General features: G+C 35.4%; 1 protein-coding gene and 1 long non-coding RNA gene across 4 annotated transcripts; one reads left to right on the forward strand and one right to left on the reverse strand.

Moving 5' to 3' along the window:
• Window positions 1-234: 234 nt before the first annotated feature.
• On the reverse strand, window positions 235-8,695 carry LOC104215748 (hydroxymethylglutaryl-CoA lyase, mitochondrial-like). Of its 3 annotated transcripts, XM_009765631.2 has the most exons (9): window positions 8,609-8,695; window positions 8,252-8,418; window positions 7,048-7,219; window positions 6,680-6,859; window positions 4,979-5,059; window positions 4,686-4,849; window positions 4,172-4,308; window positions 2,929-3,044; window positions 235-762 (listed from the first exon to the last, which is right to left on the reverse strand). In XM_009765631.2, the coding sequence occupies exons 2-9, from the start codon at window positions 8,368-8,370 to the stop codon at window positions 517-519; spliced, it is 1,215 nt and encodes a 404-aa protein (XP_009763933.1). In that variant the 5' UTR covers window positions 8,371-8,418; window positions 8,609-8,695; the 3' UTR covers window positions 235-516. The 3 variants fall into 3 exon arrangements, with proteins under 3 accessions (XP_009763933.1, XP_070001736.1, XP_070001737.1); XM_070145635.1 differs by lacking the exon at window positions 8,609-8,695 and having other exon boundaries at window positions 8,252-8,566; XM_070145636.1 differs by lacking the exon at window positions 8,609-8,695 and having other exon boundaries at window positions 7,048-7,241; window positions 8,252-8,458.
• Window positions 8,696-10,223: 1,528 nt separating this feature from the next.
• Window positions 10,224-12,045, forward strand: LOC138891141 (uncharacterized). Its single transcript, XR_011407464.1, has 3 exons — window positions 10,224-10,570; window positions 10,994-11,064; window positions 11,816-12,045. It is a non-coding gene; the product is annotated as an uncharacterized lncRNA (long non-coding RNA).
• Window positions 12,046-19,546: the final 7,501 nt, after the last annotated feature.

The raw sequence follows: 19,546 nt of genomic DNA on the forward strand, positions 1-19,546 counted from the left end.
GAATGTCTCTAACCCTATAGTATATAATGCTCGTCATACAGAGATCCAGACTCGGCGATAAGAAATTGATTATTCCATGAATACAAGGATTATTAGGCTCGGTATCAGTGTAAATGAACTTGTTACTAGTAATGAGTTTGCATTATACAGGTCTACCACCCTCCGTGCAGTTCTCAAAAGAGCAATCCAGTCAGTCACTAGGACCAGAAGGGATGCTGGATTTAGATTCTGTGGTTCAGCTTTTAAGGTTTTTAGTATTGAACCTATAGTATTTTTAAAATTATGTGTTCAGACCTACCATTTGTAGCAATTTTAATGAATTTTTACATATAAATTTGTGCTCCGCGGCAAAAGTACTGGGTTTAGATAAACCCGGCGACTACATCAGCCACTGACGAGGACGCACATCGTCATGGATATGTTTAAGAAAATTATGGTACAGTATGAGTTGGTGTGAAGTGACTTTCACCTCAGAGCGGGAGCAGTGTACAAATTCAAAGGCATCGGAGGTCCCCCTTACAGCTTTGAAGCAGTAGATGTTCTACTCAATGCAATAGCAGCCTTAGAACCAGAAGGGCGACCCAAATGTTTGCAGATGAAATCTCCAGCCGATAGAAGCTTTCTCATATCCACATTTGTCTTCACTCCTAGTCCATTGAGCATGTAAACGACATCCTCCGTAGCCACATTACCCGAGGCACCTTTAGCATATGGACAACCCCCAAGGCCTGATACAGATGAATCCACTGTGCTGATCCCCATCTATCAAGATAAAAACACTTCGGTAATAAAGCAATATTTATGCATTAAGGTTCAAAGTGTCTAAGAATACATAATAAGTTTATGCCACTTCCAACAATTAGGTAATTTGCGGAATGACCCAGATATGGTAACAAGATGCACATGCAAAGACCCTAATCAAATCAACTTTATGTCCTAAAACTCTGCAATTTTATGCTAACTCCCTTGCCTTCGTGTGTACGGGTTTAGTCAATACTCCGGTAACGAGTTTTGAGTACCAATATACAGAGCTTTGTTTGTGAGCCCCACTACAGTGGCGGGTTGGTTTATTTTTCTCATTTTACTCAAGCTATACTCAATTGACAGTTCGTACAACAAATTGCTTAGAAGCTTCAGGACCCACTACGGGTAGATGTGTGAGCATGGGATCGTATTTAGACTATGCTTCGTCGAGGCTTAAGTCAGATATGTCATCACTCGAGCCTTTCTATGGGATGATTATGTTTAGTATTACTGATGCATGGCGATGTAGGGTCGCTCGGATTTACGACAAGGTTAAGAACCAAGCTCGACTGACATCTGGCTCATGGGGTGCCGGTCACTGCCCTATGGTTGGGGTCGTGCAACTTGGAACCAGAGCACAATATTTAGGTGTGTCATAGAAATCATAGTGTTGCATCTAGTAGAGTCCTACTTATGGGTGTGTCGCACAACACACAAAACTGTAAGGCTACGATGACATTTACAAAGTTCTCTTTGATTTTAGATCATGTGTAAAGAGTCTAAAGTAGGAATTTAATTCCTATTCATGTCCTTCCCAATGATGAACACACAATTGTCGAGCGCGAGACGCCATTTCGGTGGCACAGCTACTTGAGATGTAGCGTAAAAGGTGTCTGCCACCTGTTGTACATCGAAACCGAGGTCGGGAAGGAGGCTGATGCAGAGGAAGCCGGAGAGCCAGTCGTGAAAGCGTTAAGAGTCGTGTTAACAGGTTCTAAGGATGACTTCAAAAGGACCAAGTATACAAAATCCCAAGTACGGTTAGATTTGCGACTAAACTAATTGAAGGATGACCACGCTCGTAGCGAGTTGGAAGTCCTTATCACTTGGAGCTGGGATCAGAGAGGATTAGAGAAAGGGAATGAAGGAACATCAGAGCATCTGGGGTCCGGAAAGTTGCTCATGAGAAGTTGGAGAGGGGGAAAGAGGTGGGTTTGGAATCGGGGAGATGCAGAAGGAAGAACCAAGGAAAATGGTGGAAAAGACTCCCTTTCCCCTATTTATATTAGACGGGCCACAATGACACTACACAAGCTCATCTATAGATTGTAATCCCTAGTCCTCCGGGAGAAATATATTAACAGGATTTTCTATAGCTAACAAATCCTAAATATAATCCAGCCAGGAGACTCATTTTCTACCAAACTTAACATAATAATCTTTTTTATCTGCCCTTATCCTCTCAGAACCACACACTGAATGACCGCGCAGTTGTTAACATCCTTTTCATGCGATACTTTATTATCAGGATTTTTATTCCTAACACCTCTTTAACAAAAATTACGTTCCAAAAAGGATGACAGAAGAAAATACAATGTTAACTCATGTTTGAAGTGGTACAGAAAATTATTTCCCGAATGAAACAAAACGCTTGAAGATTCTGTAATTAATTAATTAATTCCCCACAGCTTCCCTTCCAAAAGAGGGGAAATCAAAAAAGGTGAAGAAAGTTCTTTGGGCCATTCTTGCCAGATCAATTAGCCGAGTTGTTCCTGTGATTACTAGATACCTTCACTATTTTTCATTTTACATTCATCTTTTTGCAATTTGTTTTCACAAGCCAGCTTGCATAAGAAAAAAAAATAAGACATCCTAGACCTTTTAACTTGGATCGATACAGTACCAACGATACACAGTGGCGGAGCCACATGGACCCAAGGTTCGTCGGAAAATTACACTGTTTAGCTCGGTAACTTTTAAAAAAATATGTATATATACTATATAATGACATCCCTTGACTTCTTGGTGAGTTTGTTTCTTTATATTTTGACTCCCCTTAATAAAAATCCTGGCTCCGCCATTGACGATACAGCAAACAAATGTTCTCACAATGTGATTGAAACGGCCAGAAAAAACATCTGAAAAACTTATCTCACTACAAGAAATAGAGAAAGGAGATCTTACTTGCAACGACACAATAATGTTGGAAAGAGCTTGTCCATAAGTGTCATGAAAATGAACAGCAAGCCTCTCTACTGGGACAACTTGGGTTACAGCGTCAAGCATTGGAATAACAGTACCTAAAAAATGGAGAGTTGGAGACAGAAAATATGGGAAGATGTAACAAATAAAAGATGGTTTGCTGAAGCAAGGAATGACGTTTTTGACAATCAAATCAATTTCACATAAAACCCAAGAAAAGATTGACAAATAGTAAATGTCTTCTTTTAATTTTAAGGAAAACCATTTGATGAACATTCATTGCACTTATGTTAGTAGTTCCGGCATAGACAATTTAGTTGAAAAACAGATTCATAGAGCCAATACTTTCATATGGATTCTGCATTGACTTCACAGCCATTTCATCTCCTTATTAAGCAATCGAGATATCGCATCGTGCCTATCGTGCGTAGACTTCACAGAAGGTGAACACCATTGTCTTTCCTATCATGCCTTTATCAAGGTTATCATGACCAGTACAAGCATTTAACAGTTAACACTTGATAGATGATATCATATCAATTATTTTAAGGATTATACACTAACTTCTTTCTGTTTCCTAGAAAGCACCGCGTTAAAAACCTTTTTTCATAACCAAGAAATCCCTGAGGGCCCGTGGCACACGGTTCGAAACTCGGTGAATAATGGCCCACCCCTCTACCTTTCTCCACTCCACTTAAATCCCAGGCTTTTGGCTCCAGCAAGGTAACATTGCATTAAAAACTACTTGGCACTATCCTGAAAGTTTTTTAAAAAAAATATTTTTATTCTCTTAAAGCCAGAGAAGACCACATTGAAACATAACTTAATACATTCCAGCATAAAGCGTAAGATGTCATCACTATCTATCACTGGAAATTGAATCTAAAATCCAGCAATTCTACAGAGCAATCTAATTCTGCTAAAATGTGTTACTAATTAACTAATAACATAGTAACACTGCACTCTCTAAATAAAGCAAATATATCTTTTAGCTGTCTATGTTGGCTCAGTAGCGTGTAGCTGAAAGTAATCCAGCACTATCTTCTCAAACAAAGAAGTGAAATGCAAATAAAATTCTTCTTCAAATAAGAATCAGAATTACTAACAAGCAATGTAATTTGCTGGCACGTACTAGAATTTTACCACAGGCACAAGATACAGATTCTTCTGGCAGATCAAAGGTACAAAATGGCAAAATGTGAAAGCAGCGAAGATTTAGAATTACCTGGAGTACCAACTCCAATTGTATCACCAAGAGAAATTTCAAAGCAACCCATATCTACCAGTTCTTTAGCCACATATGCAACTTTTGATGGAGACACTGCTCCTTCTACGGGACAGCCAACAACACATGATATATACCTGATAGAAAATAATGATAGCCACTTTTTCAGTTAAATAGATACAACTTTAGTTCTCCAGATAAACTCTCATACAACCAACGAACATATTCCTACCCATTACTACCAGTTATTCTAACAAATTTATGACTAGTGCTCATTTGGAACTTGAAATACAAGAGTTACCTTGATTTGAAGATATATCCAATACCAGAAACCAATTTTTTTGGAACGTTGAAATCTAACCACTGAGAAAGGAATAATTTGAGCTCATAGATGTAGGTAGAGTTTAATAATCAGGAAAAGACAAAATCACAAATTTGCCACAAATGTTGATTCGGTAAAATTGGAAACGTTAGACCTAATTCCTAGAATATGTAGATATGCTAGAACTCATACCCACGAATGGGGATGGAATGGTTTTTGGCTGCAAGAGCAACATCACGATAACGAGCAAGACTGTCTTCAATGCTGCAATTTATGTTAGACCTAGAAAAGGACTCGGATGCTGCGGCAAAGATTGCCACTTCCTTGGCTCCAGCTGCAACAGCTGCTTCAAAACCCTGAAATAGGACCGATGACAATTATGAGCGATCCCCATTATCCAGGTTCCAGTGCGAGCATGAAAATGAATACATATTCAACAAGACATATAAAGGAGAGTCTCACTCTTTGCATTTCTATCAGCTTACTTTAAGATTCGGTGTCAAAACAGGTAAGCGGACCCCTGTAAGACTCTTAACTGCTTCAATTACATCCTTTGCATCAGCTAGCTGCAATTTGGTTTTGGTAAATATTTCAAAGAATCAATATCATCAACTCTCTAAATAATAACTACGTCATTTTGGTAGCTTAAACCTTGATTCTACAGATAGTGATTGAGGGATAAGCTGCAAAAATACAGTTCATGAACGGCTACACAAAAGCACATTCATGCACATAAATTAAAAGAATCATTAACAAGCCTATCACAAGATTAAGTCATCAGGAAGTGTTTCCATTAATCTCAACAAATTAACACAAAGGCTTATAACTCTTATAGCTAAAATGGAGATGGAAGCTGAAGATTGTAGGCTCGTAAAGAATGAAGAAGATTATGAAGACGCGAAGCACTTATTCATCCACTGTAGAATCACAAATCAGATTACAAGTTTTTGAATTTGCTTGAAGTTAAATGGTGCAAGCCAGAAAATTATAAAGATGTGTTACTTTGTTGGAATAGAGGAGGAACTAAAAAGGTGACAAAAAATTGTCGAATAATATACCAATGGCTATATGGTAGACTAAGTGGAAGGAGAGAAACAAAAGATACTTCATAGGCAAAAAGGAAAAAGGTTGTAACTTAAAGCATGATGTTTAGCTCTCTTAACCTATTGGGGTAAAAATGAAAATGTACAAGAAGTAGATAGAATGGTTAATTTCATTAGTTCTTTTCACATATTGCTAGTGTACTGAGATGCATATTGTTGGGGTCGTACTACTTTTTCATTGCACTCTCTGGGTGCTAACATAAGGCTCTGACAAGGCAAAAGACTCCTAATGAACATTAGACATAACAAACCTACTAACACGACTAAAACTAAATCATGACTAAAACAATGTAAAGTGCATGCCAAAATCAGAAATTTGGTTGATGAACCTCAAAGAATTTATACACATAGAAAAGAACACATTACGCAAGAGAAGGGGGACATCATAAACGGGAGAAGATGTGAGTAGAGAGAGAGAGTACAATTTTGAGTTTGAACTTTTAGTGAAATTGACATGACTTGCAGATATCAAGCAGAATGAACACCGTTCATGATATAGAAGTATGAACTTGATTAAAATGCAACATACAAACAATTTATCAGCGTAAGCATTCAACCTTGTTCCAAACCATTTCCACACATACACTACTCATTTGACCATTTGACATTTTGTAACATTGTTATTGGAAAGCAAAAAGTTAATCGAGCACTTGAACCTTGAAACGGGAAACCTTTCCTAATATCTCTACCTTAGGGAACCAGATCTTTGAGGAACCACATGATTTCTCCTCAAAAATCCAAAATGAATTACAAAAGCACTCAAAGAGCATTAAACAATGCCTGTCATGGTCATGTGGATCTTTGCAAAATAAACAAAGTACAAAAGAAACAACCTTTAAGGGCCTTAGTAATGGTCCTAGCTAGTGAGTAACTAACGACCATAAGAAAACCCCTGTTCTCATGCTTTAAGATGAAAAATTAACAGTCAAATGACTGAACTGAGGAAAGTTCTTGTCGTTTCACACAGTTGGTGAGGACAAATTAGCAACAAAAAGCACATTATGTAAGTCAAGTATATATAAGGATGACAAATGCAAGATACATAAAGATAAGATCCCCTAGGACAAGCAAAATTTTGTATACCTGTGGTACCCACTTTGGAGACACAAAACTAGTAGCCTCAACAACTGGCAGTCCACTAGAAACAAGTAATTTAATAAGCTCCACCTTCACTTCTGTAGGTACTATCGTCTTCTCATTTTGTAGACCATCTCTTGGGCCAACTTCTACTATCTTGACAACTTCAGGGACAGATCCTAAGGACTAAACAATATATTAGATGGCTCCAACATCATAGAGAGAGAAATCAAAGAACTTAGAGCTGATGATCCACGAAGTTAGCATATGTCTAACCCTTGCACAAGTTAGGGTCACCAATATTAAAGATCAAAACAGGAAAGCACACTACATGAAATGACATCAAAGATCCACAGAGACAAAAAATAGAATACCTTGTCTTTGACGTCTTTTAAATATCCATGGCTGCTGTAATAACAATTTGACAAAGAAAAAGATCCGATACTCGTTCTAATCACCCTATGATCTTGATTAAACAAAGAATTACATAATGAATCCCTTCTCATTTGTCTTCGCAATTGGAATGCTCCCCCTTCAATGTCATTGCTGCAAGGCAGTAGTTACTTTACTATCAAGAAAAGGTGAAAAAAGAAAAGTTGCTTGTCAAAATTCACTTGATGCCAGTAAACTAATCAAAAGAAAAGCTAAAAGTGAAAACCATGCACAGTAGCTTTAAAGAACACAGAATTTTTCCAAAACACTTGACTTAAAGTAACTGCAGAAAAACCATTGCACCGAAGTGACTCAATTTGAAAGAATAGCATGAAACTTCCCAAGATTTGTAAAAAAAAGTTTCTGGGTTCCCATCTTCTGATCAAAATGCAATGACACATTAAACAGCTACCTTTTTCTGGACATAATACTTAGATTTATTTTGGAAAATGACTTCAATCTAGCCATGAAAAAAGTTTAGTAAAAGCAGGGTGAGCTAATAACTGCTAAATGAAGAACCGCAGTATCAATTAATTTGCTTCACTGGTAGATCAGCTCTTTTTCTAATTTTATCAGGAAACATCAACAATTTCTCTCCCACAGTGTTCTACAGTTAGTTGTCATGATTTTAACATGACTGCTTCTTTGATTTTTTTCACAGTCATTATGATTCCAACACAGAGAAACTCCAAGTATATGCATTACATTTAAATGTTCCGTCGATTTATTCTTGGTTGTCACTATAAACTCCAAACCCATGACTATCTAGATTTATGGTGAGGAAACAAATTAAATGGTGCAGGAACCAGCGGCGGAGCCACATAGCTCCAAGGGGTGTCAATCCGGAAAATTACACTGTTTAGATAGGTAAAAAAAAAATTCTTCGTATATATACTATATTTTGAATCCCCTTAACTTATTTATGTATTCGTTTTTTTAAATTTTGACACCCCTTAATAAAATTCCTGGCTCCGCTATTAGCGGGAACAAAATAAATCTTTAATACCTTAGGCTATGAGTAATTCATCAAACACCACAGCAACAAAATTACTAAAACACATAGAGGAAAGCTTAACATCAGAAAATTTTCTCCAATATCCCAAAAAACACATAATAATTGAAGAGGCTTTAATTAATAAAAGTTACCTCATATTAATTAGGGACAAAATGTTGTCTGCTTCACTCGTCACAACAGAAAAGGATCGACTTGCTAACAAAATATAGTTCCATCTTAATGTTTTCTTGATGATTTTATAAGCTAACATTTCACCAGTATTTTGACCATTCAACTTCCCCTAATGAATTCCCCCCACCTTCACAAAAAGAAAAATTACACAAAATTACCCATGATATAAAATATCACACATAAAACGAATTTCACGTATTTAATCTGATAAATTGACCATTACTGAACTGAGTATGTTGAGAAATTGAAAATACATAAATAAACAACTAAAAAGTGACCCAAAAAAAAAAATAGCAGAGAAAAGTAAGAAAAATTACCGAACTTTTTCGACGATCCGTTTAGCAGAAAAGCGAATAGAGCCCGTTTGGTAGCTTTTAAGTGTTAAAATAGCACCGTTAGCCAGATTTCGGACTTATCATTTAAAAATAACCCGCATTTATAAATTTATTGAAAAATAATTACTATTTTGCTGCAATAGGGACCAGTCCAACATAATATACTGGAGATCGGTGCACCTGTGCATGAACTTCCGGCATATTATGCTGGAACTTCAACACGCAGAAAGTTTCAGCATAATATACTGGAGATTGGAGCACTTGTGTATGAATTTCCAGCATATTATACTGGACTGGTATATTATACTGGAACTCTGTATTATGCTGGAGTTCCAATATAGTTATGCTGGAACTCCATTATAATATGATGTAGTTCAGTATACTTATGCTGAAACTATAGTATATTATGCTGGAGTATTTTCCGGATTTTGAATAGTATTTTCGTTCATATTTATCTTTACCTGAAAAGTGGCTAAATTTTAATTACTTTTAAAATTATAACTATTTTTGAATGACTACTTGTAAATCTAACTATTTTTGAATTTCTCCCCTTTTAAGAAGTACCAAAATGTGAAAACACTTTTTAAGTGTCGGAAGTGATTTTAGCAGCTACGTATTCGGAAAATAAGTTATTGTTGTATCCGGTAAAAATAAGTGTTTTTCTGTAAAAATAAATAAACTATTTTTAAAGTTGTTACCACTACAAGTACAAGGAGCTGATACTATATAATTTTTAGTGTAAGCTAGCGTTTGATCATAAATTTTCAAATTTATTTTAAAAAATCTGATTTATATGGAGTTTGGTTTGAACATGAAAATGTGTTTGGACATCAGTTTTCAAAACATATATCCAAAAATTCTAAAAACGATCACAAATACCTAACAGTACCATTATCAATAACATTCATTAAATTATCGCAAACTATAGTCCCGAACATAAATAAATTTGGTACAAAATTATCATTTTTATAATGAACTACATGATACACTATCAGATTACTGAGAAAATGAAGCAACATTATTACAAAATAATAAATGATGAGCTCTTTTATAAAATACAAAAGTATGAGGCAATTTTTGAAAAATGTAATAGTAATATTTTGGGATTTTACCAAAATACAGGCAAAATTTATAGCCAAACATGTATTTGCCAAATAAAACTCAAATTTATTTTGACAAAATTTATGACCAAACGAGTCCTAAATTGTTCAAATACAAATCTTTGTGGTTTGTACAGCAGTGTAATTTCTATAATTATATAAGGGATTGAATAATAAAACACATGGTCAAACATAGATAGTACTACTTTTTATGTTTATCCATTCCATTCAACTTATGACATGCTGACTATTTACAAAATTGATTAGTCCAATCTGCCGAATTCACCTAATAAAAATCCAATCAACAACTGCAATTTGAACTCTCTATCCCTCATTTATTTCTTACTATCCTTGTTATGATAATGTCTATCTTCTTATTTTCTAATTCCATTGTAATAATCCAAAATATTTTTTTTAAAATATTTATTAATTGTGAAACTAGAGAATTAATTTTTATTTATAGTTATTGAGTGAAATATTAAGCTAGTTGAGGAAATTTACTACTCCTATAATTGTATACAATAGTGTGCAAGTAAATTTTCTGGTGGGCGTAGCGCTATTGTGGTCTGATGGTAAGCAACCTCCACTTCCAACCAAGAGGTTGTGAGTTCGAGTCTCCCCAAGAGCAAGGTGGGAAGTTCTTGGAGGGAAGGATGCCGGAGGTCTATTTGGAAACAGCCTCTCTACCCCAGGGTAGGGGTAAGGTTTGCGTACACACTACCCTCCCCAGACCCCACTAAGTGGGATTATACTGGGTTATTGTTGTTGTTATTGTTGTTGCGTAGCGCTATTGTGGTGTCACTACTGACGAAGCCAAGGAAGGGAATAAACTTGTAGGCTTCAGGTATGTGTAGTGATTTTGGTAAGGATTTTGAATAGAATTTTGTTAAGTAATAATTAAGGGATTAAGGATATGTTTTGTTGTATAGTTTTTGGGGAAAAGAATTACTGACTTCTACTACTACAAAGTCTAGATTTTTACGGCACCAAATTGGACTTTCAGCGATTAATTAATGATTAGCCCATAATTTATAGATAAAGTAATGATGATTCAATGATTAGAATGGTTTATAATGAGATTGGGTAAATCAAGGCATTGTAATGCATTCTACAGTTGCATTGCTACGACATTCATGTTCTGCGTTTGCTAATTTGTACAGATTTTTAGTAATTGGATCGGGGTTAGACTTTGATTTTGACTTGTTCTAAGATTATGAAAATTATTCACCTAGACTAATTAGGACGTGTTATTCAATATTTTGAATAGATTGAAGTCATTGGAGGCCGTTTGGTTGGTGTTCTAGGCATTGCAAGATTGGGGAACTTCCCATTAGTGAGGTAAGTGAGACTTTAAGCTTTGATGCTTGCTTTTCTAAAATTCGTTTTGGAATTATGTTTTTTTTTCCTGTCTGGTCCATGTGTTGGAACGAGCGTGTGATTGGTAGAATCAGTGGTCTTTGACCAGCCGCAAAAATATATTATTTTGTAAAAAGCTAAAATAATTTAATAAGTGATTTGTAGTGTAGGTGTGATGTGGCGTAGCCTTGTGCTATGGCGTTGGAGCGTTAGAAATTATTTCTTCGTTGCCGTAATATATTTGGAGCATTGTGTATGTCGCGGCTATATATTTGGGGCATTGTGTATGCCGCCGTGATAGATTTGGGGCATTGTGTATGCCGCTATATATATATTTGGGGCATTGTGTGTGCCGCCGCTATATATATATTTGGGGCATTGTGTGTGCCACCGCTATATATTTGGGGCATTGTGTATGCCGTCGAGATAGATTTGGGGCATTGTGTATGCTATCGTGGACTCGTTGGGGTGCTTGGTTAATTTCCTACACTGCCGTTAATGACAAGTCCATAGTGTAGATTGTGTTGAGATATATGTAGTATTGTTGTTGAATAATTATTTGGACCTTATAGAGTAATTATATGATAAAAGAATTTTTGTGCATATTATTTGTGTGCTCATTGTGTGTTTGTATTTTCTAACACTTGTTCCAGGGGTATTCAGAGTGGCAGGTCGATGATCTTACTGGGTTATATTTACGTATAACTCACTCCTTACATGCATGTCCATGCAGATACTATTGGTGAAGACGAAGCTAGTAGCCGACGAGTTCGCTAGAGTTGATTCAGTTATTGAGGTGAGCCGCCGCATTGTTCGTGGAGGCTGCCCAAAGAGTCTTTTATTATTTATTCATATGAGGTCTTTTGTAATTCTCTTAGATGCTCCATGGTCTAGTGTGGGATTTGGGCTAGAGTTTTAATCTAATATTTTGAGATATTAATTGTTCATAATAGTTATCAGATTATTTGGGTACCCATTTAATTAATCAAATGCTGCAAATTAATGGCTAAGGTAAGAAAGTATGGTTCGCCCGGCAGGTAGTGTTAGCTGGGTGTCAGTCACGTCTAGGGGTAATTTGGGACGTGACATCCATGTACTTAGTTTCCATTAATGAACGATTAGTTCACCATTCCTATTTACAATTGTGTTGTTTGAGAAGTTCATAACGGAATATATAATATTTTATTAAATTGCATAACTAAACAGGAGCAGCTCGAGAGGAACGCCAGTAAATTCTTTGCTTAGTCTTAGCAGTGGATTTTATGATTTTATTTTTTCTTAGATAATATTGAATTTGGAAAAAAAGTACAAAAAAAAAAATAAACGGGAAAGAAAGAAACATTGCCTATTTTAACATTAAAAATATTTTAGAACTTTGAATGAAATTACTCAAATCTTCATAGTAGTAAATAAAGTATTTTACAATAACATCTAAGGTAATATATTACAAACACATGGCTAATATTTTATTACTTTAGTTAACCGTTACCAATATAAACAATAATATCATATGAAGTTAATTAAGCTTTTAAAAAATGATTAAATTTCGTGGGTTTAGTAGTTGTATTGCTGAAACTATTGCACTCTACCTTATTCCCATGTTTTTTTAATCAATTCCTTGAAAGTGAATCCCAAATTTCTTGTGAATTTTTTGTAAATGTAATAAAATTGTGTGTTGTGTTCGCCCTTAGCGCATCACTTAGTGCTTTGGGGATAGTGAAGGATCCTTAGAGGATTGTACTTGATCTCTCCAAGCGGGAGATGACTAACTGTTTTTCAATCCATCCGGGAGGAATTCGCTATATGTTCGACCAATAACAATATGCCGATAGAGCGACAATATCATTACGGATTAAACTCAGTAAGTATTAAATAGTGTTACGCTTACTATCTTTGAGCCTCATGACTGAGTCTTCTTATGTTTGCATTTAAATACTTAATGCTTTCATTAATGCACTTTATGAAATGTTTAAGCTATTATATTATTTATCCCGTATCTCCGAGTTTCAAAGATGTCGCTCAAATTTGGGAGGAGTCAATGATGTTTATGGGGCACAAGTTCAGTTAAGTCGTGATTATGAAATGCTTAAAGGGGGAAACAGTGAGGCTTAGGCTTGAGGCTTAGGCCTCGTATGTTTATTTTAGATTAAGATGTCTATATTTAAATGTGTATCTAAATATTAAGATGAGGTATCTAGATCTGAATACTGAATGATTAAGAGTTTTTATTTTTCAGCGTCTGAACGTGTATAATTTATCTATATTTAAACATAATAAACATACAATTCAAATAAGAAGTAATTAAATATTATATTATTAAAATATTAGAGAAAATATTAACTTGAAGAACAAATCATTATTTAAGGTAATTGAACTATTTAAAGATATAAATGAATATTTTATATTTGATACAATTATTGAACTTTTGAACTATAAGTAAAAATTATATATCAAAAACATAATTGTTGTAATAAAATGTAATCACAAAGATTAGTGAATTGAAAACACATGCTCCTTCGCGCTCCAAAAAAAACTTCAAAAGTTTTCCTTTTAGAGAAAAAACTCGGCCATTCCAGATGAAAAACGTTGGTAGCTCATCAAATCATCTAAAATATATGACAATAAAGCTCCCGCATTATGAAATTGTGCATGGCTAGTGTGTAGTGAATTACCTAATTTCATTCTTACTCATTTTGGACCGTGCATTGCACGAGCAACACCCTGCTAATTTAACATAGGATTCAATCTTTTAACTAAACTAGATTGTGTGTTTGATCTAATAATGGATGTATATCATATCATTTGTGCATGAAAGTCTTGATTTGTTATGTCTCTTTCTGATTGAATGATGGTTGCTGATGAAACGAGCATCTTATTCCAGTTTTAATATTTATTATTATTATTATTATTATTATTATTATTATTATTATTATTATTATTATTATTTGCAGCAGAATCAAGACAAAATGGATTATATGGAGATAGATGATATACATACGGACACAAATGATAAATTGGGAGTAGAGGACTATGGAGCGCTTACCTCTAATGGGGTAAGACTTTTTGAAATTGCAAAGTTAAGTTTAAATGTTTAATTTTATATTTTTTGTTCACTTGATCTTGTAGGCTAGATTACACTTCACCGATAGTACGATCATGACCCCTGTCGGCCATCGGTTAGACCTAGGTAAGTATCTAGTCTTCTGATTTTAATAACTTTTTCATACTCTTTGGCTTTCCATTCTCGTACTTAATTAATGTTGCATATCATATGTTATACCTCCGTAAATCCCTTGGTAGTACTGGAACTACTGAACTACATTCTTCTGAGGTCTTCTTTTATCAATTTTCATAAAAAGAATATAATGTATCTCATGCACATCATTGAAAGTAACTCCCAAATTCTTATCTTGTGTTTTTTTTTATTGTAACTGACTCTTCCATTGCCTTCACTCTTAGCGCCATAGTTGGTGCTCTCGTCGTAGTGGAGGATCCTAATGCGATTGCACCTGATCAATCAAAGTCAGAAATGGTTCATTGTTTCCCAATCCATCCTGGTGGGCTCTGCTCTTCATTTGGTTATGGACAGGGGCGTACGCAGAATTTTTTGTAAGCGGTGTTGATATGTATAAAAAAGAAACAAAGAGTAAACACATTAGCGACGTCATATTATATCAAAAAAATTACGAGTATGCTACAACTCTTCTCGACATGTTTATGGACGTTATTACGAATCATTGGCCCTTTCCTCATGTTAGATGAATTTAAGATAACTTGGATAACAAAATTCAGTGCTCTAGAGGAAATCTGTTCATTATGAAATTAATCTAAAATACAAATTAACATCAATCAGGTGACCTCTAAATAATTCCATCAAATTTCATAAAAATAATAACGCATGTTTTAAAAAAAAATCCAACTCGAAAGACCAGAACAACTTACGAATAAAACTAAGCAACAAGCCAAGTCTTTCAGTAAAATGCAATGAATAAAATTGTCAAAATTATGGTTTGTAATAATCGAATACCGATTTTATACTGTTTATTACTTTCAGAGAAAACGATGCAAAGGTTCGAACCGTCGAACTCTGTTACAGATATCAAGAGCCTAACCAGCGAGCCAAGATGGAATTTGCAAAAAGCTGTGTCATTTTATTTACTTTATTCATTGTTTTATTTTGCATTATATATTTTAAGAAAATTTCCAGCGACACCGCTTCCAACAAGGTAAATTCGCCCTTGGTTATGGATACGTTATTGGGAGGGGCCTGCACACACAGAGGAAGAATATCCATATCTAAATGACTGCAATCTTTTGTGTCGATGCCTCAATTTACGAGTATGTTCGTTACAGATTTTCTTTTCAAAATAATAATTTAAAAATGTATTTATGTATGTTATAATTCACGTGCTTTGTGGTGGACCAAGCTCTCTTGTGAGAGGAGTACTTTTATCGAGCGGTTTGATGTCCTAAATCATTTATGTCGCCAACCTCTTACAACGGGAATATATGTGTATCATAGCTTCATCAAATATTGTACTCCCTATAAATTTTTAGTGGAATTAAAAGTAAACTTTTCTTGTACTTTATTCATTGTGATTGTGATGTGAGTACTTGATTTATTTTCCCTTCGCACTTTAGTTATCAAATTCATAGGTTGACTTAATAATCCAATAACATAGTTGTTGTATTAATCAGTTTATGTTTACAAAATATTATATATGATTCTTGTTCATGTGGAATGGAAATTTTACTCTTGGAAGAATTATTTTTCTTTAGAAGACTTGAAATGATCAAAGTATGTTGTCTCGCCCTAATGCGATGCCATATATTTTTTAGGGTTCATGACTTTCATATCATCTGAAAATTGATTATAAATGAAAAATCATTGTACACTTTTCTATGCTTAACCAGTCAGTAATGTTCAGAAATTTTGTATGTATTAAAAAACATGTATTTAGGATATTTATTTTTGAAATGAAGGCTTGATTCAAGTCTAGTATATTTTCTCAAAGAACCTGTTCAATTTAATCTACTTTTGTTTCAAGGTGTTTATTCCCCTCGGCAGGATGAAGATGTACTTCGTTATCCAAATGGAGTACCATGGCGTCATGCCGTTCTTGTCATAGGTTATAGTTACAATCAGAATGATGAGCTATATTTTATTATCAAGAATTGATTAGGACTTTCGTGGGGTATCAACGATTACGCCTATCTTTGAGGGGATCTATTGAACTCGTTCGACAATCCACAAGCTCTATCCGTTGGTATGAGCAACAATCCCAAAAAGAAGTTACAATCGTCTATATAAATTATTATTAAATATGTTTCTAGGGGTGTTCGTCGGTCGGTATGGTATTTCGACATTTCGGTTCGGTATTTTCCGTATTTGATTTCTTAAAATGTTATACTAATATTGTACCTAATTAAATTCATATGGTTTGATTTTTCTCCTTTCGATTTTGGTTTATAATTTAGTTCGGTGACTTCAATTTATTTGGTTTGAATAATAACTAGTGCATAGAGCCATAAACTCTAATATTCTTAATTAAAGTACTCAAACAAATAAAACTGAGAACGTTTGTTGATAAAAGTTTATCCAAAACTAGCAAATATCAACCAATAGAGAGAAAAATGTACATAAAGAAATAAATTTAATCATTAGAAATATCTTGTTACTTGTGTAAGCACGTGATTTTTGCTTCACGAACAATCACTCCAAAAAAATAAAAAAAAAATAGTGACAAAAGACCGCGCTGTACAAATCTTCGACTTTACATAACATGTGTTGTTAGCCCTTTGTGTTTCTATCCATTTTTCATTGAATCTTATTAAACAAAAATGCAAAATAAGTATGCCGTGTGTAATCGGGCCGTAATTCGGTCTTTAAAAGAAAATTCACAAAAATATGCAGCTTTTATTCTAGGCTGTGATTTAACCATTTTTAAAATTTTAGTAGGTGTGTGATAATTGTTTAGGTGTTGATTAATGGGTGTTTTAAATTCATTTTAATTTAATTGTATTTTAAAATCACAAAAAAAAAATGAAGAAATCGGATTGGGCCCCAAAATGAGGCCCAAAGCCAATGCAAGACCCAGTCCAAGCCAGGCCTGCCCAGGCACATCCCGAAACGACGCCGCATAAGGCGTATGATCTGAGCCGTTCAATCACACTCATCCAATGGTCCACATCCGCACCCGTAACCCGACCTGTTTAGCCGGTTCAACCCAACCCCTCACTTAAACCCAAACGACCCCGTCTCGTCCATCACCAATAGATCCAAGCCGTTCAGATCACTTGATCTAACGGCTCCGATTTATCTTCCCCTTCCGTATATAAGCCCTCTATCATACCCCACGCCCCCTATCCAAACCCCCCTTCACTCGTCTTCTTCACCAAACCCTGAACCCTATGAAACCCTAACGCCGCCCCCTTTTCCCTTTCACTTGAACCCGGCGGCATGGACGCCGGTGACCACCTCCTTAACACCCTAGGACCACCTCACTGCCCTGAACATGGATCTGCTATCCTTGTGCCTCGAATCAGTCCCTAGTTTCTCGAATCTTCATTTGAAGATTCGAGTCGAACTCTGACCTACACCAAACCACACCATATTCGTACCAGACACTCCCCTGACCTCCCTCGTGACCAAACCAAGCTTGGTTTGGTCCGAATCTACCCACAACTCCTAGAATCTCAAATCTGAAGATCCAAACCCTAGAACACCAGAACCTGGGGAATCTGACCTGTTTCATAGAGGGTTTGGGGTCTAATAGACTTCAATCAGGGTGTTCTCGGTTGAGAACACCCCGATTAAAGTCTGTTCGGCTTCAAAAGGCCAAATCTGATTCGGACCTGGTTTGACTTCTGTTAAAATTTTCAGTAAGTTTTTCTATTTCTTTTTTGTTTTATTTGAATACTGTTTGAGGATTGCCAGCATGTGTCGTTGTGTTTGTTCGGTATTTTCTGGTATTTTTCTTAATTCTTTCCATCTCTGTCAAAGACCTTTTATTTGGTCGTTTGTTCTTCTGTGTATGTGAATACATCTGGTGATATACATGCTCGCCAATTAGATTAGTCGTCCAATAGTTAATTCATATAGGTTCCCAGTAATTGAACAAAAATTGTTTGAAGCCATTTAGGACCCTGTACGTATTGTTTATATGAACGACTGATTATTACCTGTTACGATTAATATAGTCGAGTCGATGTATGTCGTCAATTAGTTTCAGCCATTAAATGGTAACAACTTGATTCATGTTGTTTGTTTCTGCTGTGATCGTATTTGAATTCCATTAGGAACTGAGTGTGTTGCCTGAGATTTGTTCAAATTGAATCAAAAAAACATTTGAGGGTGTGTTATAGTTGCAGTTCAGGCTGTGGTTTTTAAATGGATAACATGTTCTCTTGGTTTAGATTGTGGGCAGCATGTGTATGGTCAGCTGTTAAGGAATTAAAATAATTGGACAACATGTGATGTCAGATTATATTCATGCTGCCCATGCTTTGGCTAAATAAATAAGAGATTAGGACACTTTAACAACAAAATAGAGAGGGGCTGTCAGGGATCTCATGGGAGGTCTGGTTATTTAAAATAGCTGAGTGGAAAAACAGCAGGGAGGGGGAAATTCTGAGTTGTCCAGCAGACTGTAAAGCGCTGAGGGTAGGCTATAAAAAGGCGGACCTTCCGTTAGAAAGAAAGAGAATTTTGGAGCTTGGAGAGAAGGTTTTCTTAAAAAGTTGAAAGAAAGAAACAAAAAGAAATCTCAGAACATTGTAACAAAGACTGTCTGAAAACAACATAAGAATTTAAGCTGGCCAAGCTGTCTTGGCCAATTGCTGTTGGTTATTTGCTGAACTGTGTGTAATTGTTAAACTGTTGGCGCTGTTACATTCAATATCCTGGGCTTCCTGCTGTTGTTTTTCTACTCTGTTTCTGGGATTTTCTGCTTGGTGCTCTATCACTTGAGGGCCTCATAATTGTGGCTGGTTATTGCTGCTGGTTGTTGTTGCTGTGTTGTTGCTGTTTGGTTGCCTGTTGCTGACACCTTTCTTCTTCTCCTGCTTATTGTTCAAATATCCAGGTACACGACTAATACTGTTAATGTAACTTGAAGTTGAGTATGAATACACTGCTGCTGACTTCTCCTTCTTTTGTTCTTGTACTGCTGTTTCCAGGTACACATTTGTACAATCTCGGCTTGAAGCAAAAAATGAAATATTAATCAGGCTTTGTTCCTGTTGAATTCCTCCTGTTTAGATTTGTGGTTGAATATAATTTTTCTTTCTTCGTATAAAGATGTAGTTGAATGATTAATGAATAATGAGGTTGCATATGTATACTTTCTTCATCTAATAATGTTAGTTTAAATTAATCGGAGAATAATTAATCTGTTTTGATATTATGGTCAATCTCATGTTCTAGTATTATTGAATAACAGAATATAAAATGAAAGCAGTTTTT

Source organism: Nicotiana sylvestris, chromosome 5 (assembly GCF_000393655.2).
Source record: "Nicotiana sylvestris chromosome 5, ASM39365v2, whole genome shotgun sequence".
NCBI lineage: Eukaryota > Viridiplantae > Streptophyta > Magnoliopsida > Solanales > Solanaceae > Nicotiana > Nicotiana sylvestris.

Excerpts from the sequence above, each read along its gene's own strand:
- LOC104215748 (XM_009765631.2), bottom strand. The coding sequence starts at position 8,370 with ATGTTAGCTTATAAAATCATCAAGAAAACATTAAGATGGAACTATATT. Across the intron at positions 4,309-4,685 it reads CATTCCATCCCCATTCGTGG|GTATATATCATGTGTTGTTG; the intron begins GTATGAGTTCTA and ends ATTTTCTATCAG. Across the intron at positions 3,045-4,171 it reads AATTGGAGTTGGTACTCCAG|GTACTGTTATTCCAATGCTT; the intron begins GTAATTCTAAAT and ends TCCATTTTTTAG.